Source organism: Apis cerana, linkage group LG12, assembly GCF_029169275.1.
Source record: "Apis cerana isolate GH-2021 linkage group LG12, AcerK_1.0, whole genome shotgun sequence".
In the NCBI taxonomy this organism is placed as follows: domain Eukaryota; kingdom Metazoa; phylum Arthropoda; class Insecta; order Hymenoptera; family Apidae; genus Apis; species Apis cerana.
This window is the reverse complement of record NC_083863.1, coordinates 8,410,868-8,423,664: the sequence shown is the minus strand read 5'-3', so window position 1 is coordinate 8,423,664 and position 12,797 is coordinate 8,410,868. Positions and strand designations below refer to the sequence as shown.

Below are 12,797 nucleotides of genomic sequence, written 5' to 3'. Positions count from 1 at the left end.
TTTAAAGAAAAAAAAGAAAAAACAATAATAAATGCTTTATTTGTACATAATTTTACAGCAGTCTTTTTACTGAGTTTTAATTGTATTAATTAAATAAATAAGTACAATATTATAAATAATTAATAATCTTCTTCATCATAGCCATATCCAAAATCATTCTCATTTTCTGATCCATGATGTCCAAGCATTTCTCCAACAGTCATTTCTGTAGGATCAGCTTCAATATCTTCATCAACATAATCATCTGTTTCATCTATATATTTTATAAATATAAAATAGAATAATAATTAATTAAACAAAATAAAATTTAAATTTTTAAAAAATTTTAATAAATCAAAATTAATAATTTACCTATATCACAAGAATTCATTCTTGAAAGGGTAGATTCTGTTATGTCACTAATTTCTATGTCATCAGATGTTTGTATTTCTTCTTTTTTTGTTTGTTGAATCTGTGGTTTAATTAAACGGGATTTTTTTGTTATTGGTGTAATTGGCTTATCTTGAATTTTCATTGAAATAGAAACATTAGATCTATATAAAAATAAAAAATAGACAAGCATAAATATAACATTAATTAATATTTTTTCTAAAAAAAAAAATTAACATTAAAAATATTATACTAACATTTTACTAGAACTTGCTATATTATTTATTTCTATTTTTGATGATTGAATTGATTCTTCAATTTTTTGTTGTTCTTTAGTTGAAGTATTTAAACTCACATTTAAACTTTTTAATACTTCATAATTAATTTTTGATGATATTTTTTTTTCTTGTAACATTTTTTCAATTGCTTCTCCTAAAAATATTTAAAAAAATTTAATAATTAACAAAAAATTAAACTATTAATATAATTAAATTTATATTAATTTATTAATGTAATAAAATTTATTAATAATATTATACCTGCAGTATTTGCAGGAGCTTGACTTTTATTACGTTTAGTAGTTCGCCGTCGTTTCTTTTCAGGTTTACCTTCTTCTTTTTCTTTTTGGCGTTTTTCTTCTCTTTCTTTTTGCTGAATTAAATATTCAGCATTAACTTTATTCCATAAGTTATGTTTAAATTGTGCTTCTTTTTCCGACATAATATAACTATCTAATTCTTCATCATCTAAATCAGCGACGTCAATTTCTCCAGAATTCTAAAATAGAAAGTAATATTATAAAAATAAATATTAATAAATGATAATTATTTTAATAGAATTAAATTTATTTACATTTTCAAAATTTATGTTTACTAATTCTTTTGTTTCATTTTCTCGATTATTTGTTGATATTAATCCCATTGAAGCAATGTTTGGACCTTTAATATTGTAAATTTTATTATATATTTAATATAATTAAAATTTATTAAATATTTTTATTTTTCTGTTTTATTTTTCTATTTCTTTTAAAATTATTTGAATTCTTACCGAGACCAATAATTAATCGATTATTTGCATTATTTGATTCAGAATTTTGAATTTCATCATCAGGGTCATCTATATCGTTCTCAACGTAATTTTTAATTACATCTAAATTACTTTCTCTTATAAATCTATCAGTATCTTCTTTTTCTATAACAGCAGCTGAAAATTAATATTTTATTACGCTATTTATTTATAATTAAAAAATAATTTATAAACAAAAAATTTTTATTCTTCTAAAAAAATATTTAACAAATTATAGTTGATTTTTAAATTATTATTACAATTACCATCTTTTCGTTTTCTTGCTTTTCCTAATCTATGATCTTCCAACTGTTTATCAATTTCAGCTTGCAATTCATTTATCTCCGTATCTATATTTTCTAACTAAAAAATAAAAATAAAATTAAAAAGAATTATATTAATATTATATATATATATATATTTATACTGTACTATAACATAAAAATATTTATACTCTTTGTAATCGTTCTCTATCTTTTTTTCGTGCTATTTTAAAAGCTGGAGGATCTTGTTCTTCTTCCAAATCAACCGTCATGAATTCTTCAAGAGTCAATGCGCTCGAAGGTGTATCACCAAATTCTATAAGTCTATAAATTTTAACATATAAAAAAAAAGTTATTAATTTTAAATTTATTTAAAAATAAATTTATTTGAATATCTTTTACCTCTTACGTAATGTTGATTCATGGACTTTTACAATTTTTATAATATCCGTAGGTGATCTATTAAACTCATGTAATCGAGCAGCCATTAGTAAAGCTAATGAAAGATTAATTTATTTAATTTATTATAAAATTTAATTTAATTTCGTAATTTATTTGATCTTTTTTTTTTTAATTAATTTAATGATTTGATATTATTTTTAGTATTTTACAACATTAATGTTTATGTAAAAATTATATGTAATTTAAAAAATGAATTAAATTAAAATATAAATATTTATATCAAAATTAAAAAAATTTTAATTATAAAAAAATTAAATTTTTTAATACCAGCGCCACATAATCCTGATGGTCTTCGTCCACTATGAATACTATCTCTTTTCATTCTTTGAACTATTCGTAGAGCTGTCATCGATACTTCATGAGTTTTTTCACCAAACTCCAACTTGTTTGCAAATCTCATAATATATAAACATGGATCTATAAAGGAAAAAAATATTAAAAATATAAAAAATTTAAAAATTTAACAATTTAAAAAACATATAAAATTGTAAAAAAAATATAAATTTTTTACTTTTATTAAAATACAATATATATAATATATTATGTTATATATCATAATAATTTCATTCAAATTTTAACATAATTGATACAATATTGTTATGTTTTATTCTTATCCAAATGAAAAGAGTAAGATGATAAAAAATATATAATATAAGATAACATATTTGATTTAAATATATGATTTAAAATTTATTATAGTAAGATGTATATTACATATTCGTATATTAAATTATAAATGAACACTGTCTGTCAAATGTATATACATATATAACTGCGCAGATCGAAATTTGCGTTTTTGAGAAACACCCGATATATGGACGCGCGTGCCCTAAGTTGCCTATCGACCGAAGTACAGAACTATCTAACCAGCGCCCGTCTGACATGGTGTCCATATAACTGAAATCCAAAATCGTTCTGTGTTATAATTTAAGAAAAAACGGGCATCAAGTTTAAAAAGTGACAATGGCCATGTCAAATCTTTATTCGAAAATATCAACGAAGCCGATGAAACGCTTCCAAGACAACGTCACAGTTAAACAGACTAATCCATGGTTAAATGGTAAGAGATAATTATAGATATAAATAAACATAATATGAATTTTAAATACTATCTATACATTTATTAGATTAAATGATATAAATATAAATAAATGAAAAATCATTTAAAATTACTTTATTTTAATTATTTTAGAGAACATTATTATTTTGCGTAATGTTTATACTTCAGTATATATAATAATATATAATATAATAATATTTAATAACATTTTAACAATGTATTTAACTTGAAATAAGTATACTTGATTTGAAAATAATTTCATTAAAAATAATTTTGATAATGTAATTAACTATTGTAAATATTATATAAAATATACATAAATATATTTTATAAATTAATATACATGAAATTTTGAAATATATATATATAAATATATATATAAATTTTATAATATTAAATATATATAAATTTTATAATATTTTTCATAACATAAATTTTAAATTATTTTTTATGATTTTTTATTTAATTTTTTTTTACAAAATAATATATTTTTAAAATAATATATCAAATCAAAAAATATAAAAAAAATATTTTAAATATTTAATTTTTTAATTATATTTACATAATATTAAAAATTATAAAAAAATTTATAAATTAATAAAAATAAATAATAACATTATATAATTATATAACATAATTTATATTTTATTAAAATTATATATATAATTGTATATATTTTTACAATTTTTAATTAAATTTAATTAGATTTTATATATTTTAAATAATTTTTTTTATTATATTAATATAAAACATTTTCTATATTATTCTATATTAATAATTTTCTATATTATTCTATATTATTCTATATGCAATATTATTCTGAAATAATTAATAATTATTTAGAAAAAATTATTTAGAAAAACTATATGTAATTATTATAGATAAAAAATATATTTATTCTGCAAATAATTTAAAATATGTAATAATAATAATATATATACTCGTATACGCATTTATTTGACATACGTATCACGTGCATACAAATCTTCTACGAAATTATACGAATAAAAACGGAACAAACCGAGCTTAATGTAGTATTACTCGAAGTTTTCATAGATGAAATTTGCTAAGAATATATAGCTACGCATATATGTATAGATACGTATTTATATATAGTTAAGTGTATATTTGTGATGATAATATTTGAATATGAGAAGTTTTGAAGCTATGCTAAATGATAAATATTTACCATGTTGTAAAAAGTAAAATATTCTATTCAAAATTATTTTTAAACGTGTGGAATAATGTATACTAAGGGTAAAATTTTCATGATTTTGTTTTGTGTTTATTTTAATTAAAGCGTCGCAAAAAGGTGATAAATTATACAACACCTTAAAAGCAATACATAAAAATATAGATGTATGAAAAGAATTTTAATTAATTATAAAATAAATAATCTTATTTAAGGATCTTAAATTTAATTATTAAATATTATCTTGTATAACCTCTTCAGTTTTTAATATATTTAATACAATAATAAAAATATATTTAATTAATTTTATAAAAAATTGTGTTTCAAATGTATCAATATATTATAATACAATTTTTATAATTATATTATTTATATTTTAAATATTTATTTATAATTAATAAAATTTTATAATATACTTTTAACTTTAATTTTTATAATGAATATTATAAATAAAAAAATATTTAAGAATATCACGTTTTTATTAAGTTTTTGTGTAATATATAAAATTATGCATATATTAAATTATTTTAATATAATAAAATAACAATTTTACAAAACTAATTTATTTTAATTAATTTAACTATGATCATGTCAATCAATGTCAATGTTAAAATAATGAAGAATAAAAAAAAATTTTTTAAATCTAAAATTTTGATGTTACATATGTTTCAGCGGAATCGCTGATTCCTGTATCAGATTCACCACCTACTGTAAGCCCATTATCTTCTTCCATTGTATTACAACGTGAAGGGACAATAAACCAACCACTAAGTGCACCTGCATCACCATTGTCTTCCTTATCATCTCCATTAGCACAATTAAATTTATCATCACCTGAAGACTGTACACAAGATCCTAATTGGCAAGCAACAAAACCTACAGTTCGTGAACGAAATGCTGCCATGTTTAACAATCATTTGATGGCTGATATTATATTTATTGTTGGTAGTCCAGGTAATTTATAAAATCATCGAATGTATATTAATATGAGAAGTAATAAAAAATAAAATAATATTATATTAAATAACATTAAATATGATTTTTCATTATAGGTCATACACAAACTATACCAGCACATAAGTATGTTTTAGCTACTGGTAGTTCTGTATTTTATGCTATGTTTTATGGTGGATTAGCAGAGAACAAAAGAGATATAGAAGTACCAGATGTTGAACCTGCTGCTTTTCTTGCTCTATTAAGGTGAATATTTTAATTTTTATGACAATTAAATTATTTACTACTTATTTCATAATTTTTTTCTCAGGTATATGTATTGTGATGAAGTACAATTAGAAGCTGATACAGTATTAGCAACACTTTATGTTGCTAAAAAGTATATAGTCCCTCATTTAGCAAGAGCATGTGTTAATTATTTAGAAACAAGTTTAACAGCAAAAAATGCATGTTTACTTTTAAGTCAATCTCGTTTGTTTGAAGAACCAGATCTTATGCAACGTTGCTGGGAAGTTATAGATGCTCAAGTAAGTTTAAATAAAGGAATATTGAAATCTTTTACTTTTAATGATAATTTAAATGTAACATTAAAAAGTAAATCAAATTCCTCAAATTGTTTGAATAACAAATTAAAAGATTCTGAATATCAATTTATTCACAGAACAAAAAGTAATAATTATGGAAATATGAAGAATAGGTTATCGGTAGTATCTCATTGTTTCAGTTTATCTGAGAATAATTGTTGTAAATTTAATAATAAAAGATTATCATTTTCCCTATTTCGAACTCGAAGTGAACCTTATTTTGCAGATAATAAATTAGAAATTGAAGTAACACAAAATGTAACTTATGAAGATAATTTTATAGAAGAATATGAACATAGAAAAAATGGTTATAACTTTTCTAAAATAACATGTAATATTAATCCAATAATTACTTAAATAATTTATAATATTTATTTTATACATTAAAAAATTTAATTTAAGTATTTAAGAATTGCTTAAGATAAAATTGCTTATTTCTTTTTTAATAAAATTAATTAAATATAATTGAAAAGACTGATTGAAAAAAAAACAAAATATATTTTTTAATTTTTAAAATATAATTTTACTCACAATTCATTTATATATAACTTAGTAAAAATATAATTCATTAATTATTAAAATTAAGAAAGATCAATATGCAATTTTACAATATACATTTTCACAAAATATGAAAATAAAATAATTTAACATGAATTTTCTTGTAATGTATATATATCATATATTACCATATACATATTTGTTTAATTCATTTTTTATATACATATTACACTATTAGCATTCATAAAACATTTAATTGTAATAAATTATTATAAAATTAAATTAAACTGTTCAATCAAATTAAAAATTTCCTAAAGAAATTATAAAATTAGTTTCTTACAATAAAAATAGTATTTTTAAAATAAATATTTAAAATACTTAAATTATTTTTAAAAATTTGTTCTTATTTTTAAACTCTATCTTATATCATATAATAAAAATATTTATTTAGAAAATAATATTTATTTAAATAATATTAATAAGATTATATTTTAATCAATTTGAAATTTATTTCTAATTTTAATAGATTTTAATTTTTTTATATTTTTTAATTTAAAAAAAAGAACTTTTTAATTTTATTTGATATAAAATCAATATAATAAATGTAAAATTAATAAAAATAAATCTAAAGTAATAAATTTATTATTTATTAAGAAATTATATTTTTGTTAAAATATTTGTATAAAGATAGTAAATATAAAATTTAATATAATTTAGGCAGAAATGGCACTAAGATCAGATGGCTTTGTGGATATTGATATTCATACTCTTGAATCAGTGCTTTCTCGAGAAACACTAAACTGTAAGGAAATACATGTTTGGGATGCTGCATTAAGATGGGCTACTGCAGAATGTATACGACAAGAACTTGAACCTTCATCAGCAAATCAAAGACGTCTATTGGGTAAATATTTAATTTAAAATTTTAAACCAAAAAATATTATTATATTATAATGCTTTCTTTTTTATTCTAGGATCTGCTTTGTATTTAATTAGACTTCCTGCTATGAATTTAGAAGAATTTGCTAATAGTGCTGCTCAAACTGGAATTTTAACACAACAAGAAACAATTGATGTCTTCTTACATTTTACTGCTAGTAATAAACCTCAACTTTGTTTTCCTATTAAACCTCGACAAGGTTTAAAAACTCAAGTAAATATCATAAAATAAAATCATTTACTTAAATTTAAAATGAAGTATTCATTCTATCATATATTTGTTTTATTATTCTATTTGCAGGTATGTCATAGGTTTCAGTCATGTGCATATAGATCAAATCAATGGCGTTATAGAGGCAGATGTGATTCAATTCAATTTAGCGTTGACAAAAGAATATTTGTTGTTGGTTTTGGATTATATGGAAGCTCGTCTGGTGCTGCAGATTATAATGTTCGCATTGAACTTAAAAGATTGGGATGTGTTTTGTCTGAAAATAGTACGAAATTTTTTTCTGATGGTTCGAGTAGTACTTTTCATGTATATTTTGAGAATCCAATTCAAATCGAACCAGAATGCTTTTATACAGCTAGTGTAATATTAGATGGAGGAGAATTGAGTTATTTTGGTCAAGAAGGCATGTCAGAAATAACAGTTGGAAATGTAAACTTTCAATTTCAATGTAGTTCGGAAAGTACGAATGGTACTGGTGTACAGGGCGGACAAATACCCGAATTAATTTTTTATGGACCACCAGTAGATGACTGATGGAAATTTATTACAGAAATAATGGTTTAACTGATGGTCTCTAAAAATATGTACCTTAACATTGTTCAATATTTTATATAATTGTTAATTTACGTATAATTTTTAAATCAATGACGAATTTTGTATAATAGAGACACTCTTAAATATCAAATATTTATATTTTAAATTTAATATAGAATCGTAATATGTGAATATTTCATAAAAAAAGTTAATTTTTTTTATTATAATTTTATATCTTTTGTTATTGTTAATCTAATATTTAAAAAATAATAGTTTCTTTACTTATATTAAATTTTTTGTTTTATAATACATTAAATGCAAAATATAAATTATTTCTTAAAAATTTATTTTTATAAAACAAAAATGTCAAAAATAAAATATAATACATAAAATAATATTTATTTATATATCAAAACTAATAATAAAACTAAAAATTATAAAAGATATTGTTTGGTAATTAATAAAATAAATGTATTTAAATTTAAATTAGTTTTTTTAAAATAATATTTTTTATAGAAGAGAGTGTGTCTATTACTATTTTTACATATTCACGTGTTTTTAGTTTATTTTTTTTTTTTTTTTTGAAAAATTATTTTTCGCATAATAAATATTTGATGCATTATTTGTAAATATACAAGTGAAGAATATAAAATATTTGTTAGATAACATATAGAAAAAAAAATGTAAAGATGATCTTTAAATTAATAGAAAATAATTGAGAAAGTTAATAAGTGCTATTTAAAAGGATTTGCTATCTTTAAAATTATTGTTAATAATGATATAAAAAAATATACAAGGATCAATTAATTTTTGAATCTATATTGTTATCACAATTAATTAATTTTCAATTGAAAAAAATATAATATGAAATAATTTAAAATAATTTAAAATGAACAATGTATAGTGTCATTTTATGAAAAAAGATTATATTGTTTTTACTTTTATTCAATGTATTCGCGTATTTTAGAACATGCCACAATTAATGAAAAATAATTTTAATCTATGTATAATATAATATTATGATTGAAACTGCCTATGAATAACAATATTTGTTTTCTATTTAATCATTATTTTATTTTTTATATTATGTCAATATATATTTTATTTTTCTTTTTAACTTTTTAAGTATTAATATAATGCAAAAGATAACTACTAAATTATTGAAAGAAATATTTAAGTATAGATCCTTAAAATAAAATAGCATTTTTATATACAATATAAAAATCACAATATTTCATATAAATATTTTAAGATATTTCAAACATATTTATATAATTTTATAATTTACCCTAATCTAAGTAAAAAATAGAAAAAAAATTCTACTATAATTTCAAGATAAAATATATACAAATATATAAGTAATTATATTATAACTATAATTATCATTTTTTATAATAAACATTATGTTATATTCAATAATGCCATAGAATCTGGCATCAAATATAGAATAGTAACTACTATTCAAAAAAGTACAATGAATTGCAATATTTCAATAATAATAAAATGTACAAAATAATGCCTTCCTATTGTTAGCATGATTGGCAAGTGCCAAAAAAAAAAATAATAATAATAAATAAATTTTGAGTATAAATTAAGATTGGCATTTAAGAAAAAAGTGAATATCAATTATATGTTTTAAAATAATACTAAAATGTTCAAATAAAAAATTAATTTGAATTTAAATTATGCTAATTTATTATTAATAAAGTAAGATATTTAGTTTCATTTTTTTATTCTAAATTTTCTATTTAAAATTATTTAATATTATATATAACATATATTAAAGTATGAAAAATGTAGTTGAAAATTTTTATATAAGCAATAAATCTAAATAAATATCAGAATCTTATATAGAAATAGTGATCTTATATTATACTTATATCGTAAATACTTTTGAACTATTATTATAATAGAATTAACTGATATATTACATTATTTCTAAATAAACTGAAAATAAAACAAATATTGAAAATAATTTTAATATTACTAATCAAATTTAAAAATTTTTTTAAATTTAATATAAAATGATAATATGCATAAGAAATTATTTGTTTAATTTTATTATTTTAAAAACTAATAAATGTAATATTAATTAATATTTGTTAAAAATAATTTATAAAAATTTATATATAATATTTATATATAAGTAAAGCAAATTAATTTAATTATCCTAAATAAAATTTTTTTATTTTATAAAAAAAAATATAAAAATTTATATGTAACTTTAAGAATTTTAAATTATTTAGTTTTAATTATTATGTATTTATAATATAACATATAAATTTAAGTTCAATAATAAAATTAAAATATTACAAAATTTTTACAAAAAAATTATAATTTTAAGTAGTAAAATTTCATGAAAAATAATTATACAATAATCTATCTAAGATTATTAAAAAATAAAAATAGCCATTATAAAAATTTAAATCTCTTTATATTTTTTCGACTTTTCTAAATTATTTATCACTATTTTATTGCACTAAATATGAAATATCTCATCATTACAAAATGTATTTAATGCATTTAATGTAAGAAATAAAATAATATTGAAAGATTTTTATTTTTATAAAATAATATTCTATTTTTGAGTCACAGCAAAAAGTAAAATAAAATAAAGTTTGTATCATGCAAATTTATAAAATGCTCACCTACTGAAGGTATATTGATGCAAAGAGCTTGTGTAAACTTCAGATATGTGCGTCCCAATTCATGAACACAAATTTGAAGAACATCACTGATGTCAATAAGCATATCTAATTATTTAGTTAAGTATAAATCTAATTTTAGAAATTATCATATTTAAAAAAAAATAGAAATTATATATTAAATTATATATTAAAAAGATTTCATATTAAATTAAATATTTTATATTTAAAAATGAATATAAATGGATTAGCAAAAATAAATTTTAAAAATATAATTATAAAATCTTATTTTTCTTTTTAAAATTTAAAGGATACGTGCAGTGCCTTCTGTACGACAAGTAATATAAACACAAGCTGCATGATTATGTGCTTGTTTTCTTCCACGAGTTAACTGTCGATTCAATGCCATTTTATAAAAATTCATAGATGTATCAATACAATGTTGGTTTAATCTATTAAAAAAATAAAATATACAGGATATACAATATTTTATGAATTATATAAAAAGAATAATAAATAATTTAATATAATAATATTAAATATTCTTTTAAAAAATAGAAAAAATTTACATACTGTAATTGCATACATAAATGAGTTATTCCTTTTTTTGCATTTTGCAATGTTATTTTTCTTGATTCTTTTCCATTGACATGATATGCTATAAATATAAAAATTACTAAATTTAATTTTTTAGAATTATTTTTATAAAAAATAAATAAATATATATAGAGAAAAATAATATATATAAAACAAATAATATTTAATTTTATATTTTTTATAATAACATACTTGCTCCAAATCCTGTCGCTCCTCCAGTACTGTCATTAGCAACAAATTGACCCAATACCATCATATTACCAGATGGTGTCTCTTTAAAAGCTGTTTCACTAACAATAAGTTGATCTTCTAATACAAATCCACATTCTGTACAGACTGCATCTCCTCGAGCTGGATCTGTCTCAATATCTGTAGATCCACAATTTCGACACTTGCTTCCAGACATCTAGTTAAAAGTTAATATCATTATTTATAGAAAGATTTTTATTATTAAAAACATAGAATCATATTTATGGTAAAAATAATTTAATTTAAAATATATATGTATCAATTAATATTAATTAAAATATTAGTAAAGTAAATAACTAATTTTTTAATAATTTTAAATGTTTTAAATCTTTAAAAAATCAAGATATTTATAAAAATAAATAGAAAAATTATTTTCATTATACTGAGAAATAATTTAAAAAAAATAATTTTGTATCATATTTTTAAATTATTCTCTATATTAATTTTCTCTTATTCTTTATATTAATTATAGATTATTAAATAGTATATTAAAATTATAAATTAAATAACCATGTTAATTAATGTCATATTAAATAATATAATAAAGTAGTACTTACATTTTAATTTATATAAGAATACGAAGATTTAGAATAAATTTAATTTTTATCTTAATAGGTTAAATTGAAAGCATACATTGTCATAACATGACATAAAGGTTGGATAGAAAAAAATAAGTGCATATACTAGCTTAAATGATTTGCAACGCTTTCTATTATATATCATGCAAATGTAGCTTTTGAAATAACATTGATTTTCATGTAATCATTTGCAATTACAATATATTAGAATTTAAAATAATTTTAATGATTGAATAAAAATAAAAAAATAATTTTAATTTATATATAAAAATAATTTAATATATAATTTATTTTTATACTATTTTAAATATAAAAATTATTATTTATTTTAAATATATTTACAAAATAATTACTTTTTCTTTCTTTCTCTTTAATATTAATTATTTAAAATAATTTAAAAATCTTCTTTTCTATATTACTTAATTATAAATTTATTACTTATAAAAATTTTGCTTATAATTTTAAATTGATTGAAATTTTAAACAGCAGACATTACATCGCTTAACATAGCACCATCTATAACATAATATAATTGCAATAACTCGAATATTATTATTCTTTATATGCATATAATTC

General features: G+C 18.7%; 2 protein-coding genes across 3 annotated transcripts; one reads left to right on the top strand and one right to left on the bottom strand.

Moving 5' to 3' along the window:
* Positions 1-20: 20 nt before the first annotated feature.
* On the bottom strand, positions 21-12,581 carry LOC107998882 (transcription factor IIIB 90 kDa subunit). Its single transcript, XM_062083011.1, has 15 exons — positions 12,201-12,581; positions 11,587-11,800; positions 11,371-11,455; positions 11,113-11,249; positions 10,801-10,905; positions 2,427-2,576; positions 2,100-2,193; positions 1,889-2,021; positions 1,701-1,797; positions 1,417-1,572; positions 1,222-1,307; positions 909-1,146; positions 627-801; positions 352-533; positions 21-253 (listed from the first exon to the last, which is right to left on the bottom strand). Exons 2-15 carry the CDS (start codon positions 11,798-11,800, stop codon positions 120-122), a joined length of 1,986 nt encoding a protein of 661 aa, XP_061938995.1. The 5' UTR covers positions 12,201-12,581; the 3' UTR covers positions 21-119.
* Positions 2,937-10,115, top strand: LOC107998957 (BTB/POZ domain-containing protein 6-B). Of its 2 annotated transcripts, none has more exons than XM_062083012.1 (7): positions 2,937-3,219; positions 5,084-5,365; positions 5,464-5,611; positions 5,676-5,892; positions 7,165-7,351; positions 7,422-7,600; positions 7,688-10,115. In XM_062083012.1, the coding sequence occupies exons 1-7, from the start codon at positions 3,123-3,125 to the stop codon at positions 8,150-8,152; spliced, it is 1,575 nt and encodes a 524-aa protein (XP_061938996.1). In that variant the 5' UTR covers positions 2,937-3,122; the 3' UTR covers positions 8,153-10,115. The 2 variants fall into 2 exon arrangements, with proteins under 2 accessions (XP_061938996.1, XP_016914019.1); XM_017058530.3 differs by lacking the exon at positions 2,937-3,219 and adding an exon at positions 4,222-4,476.
* Positions 12,582-12,797: the final 216 nt, after the last annotated feature.

Excerpts from the sequence above, each read along its gene's own strand:
- LOC107998957 (XM_062083012.1), top strand. The coding sequence starts at position 3,123 with ATGGCCATGTCAAATCTTTATTCGAAAATATCAACGAAGCCGATGAAA. Across the intron at positions 3,220-5,083 it reads GACTAATCCATGGTTAAATG|CGGAATCGCTGATTCCTGTA; the intron begins GTAAGAGATAAT and ends CATATGTTTCAG. Across the intron at positions 7,601-7,687 it reads GACAAGGTTTAAAAACTCAA|GTATGTCATAGGTTTCAGTC; the intron begins GTAAATATCATA and ends TTCTATTTGCAG.
- LOC107998882 (XM_062083011.1), bottom strand. The coding sequence starts at position 11,800 with ATGTCTGGAAGCAAGTGTCGAAATTGTGGATCTACAGATATTGAGACA. Across the intron at positions 11,250-11,370 it reads CATTTATGTATGCAATTACA|ATTAAACCAACATTGTATTG; the intron begins GTATGTAAATTT and ends TTTTTTTAATAG. Across the intron at positions 2,577-10,800 it reads CATCAATATACCTTCAGTAG|ATCCATGTTTATATATTATG; the intron begins GTGAGCATTTTA and ends TTTCCTTTATAG.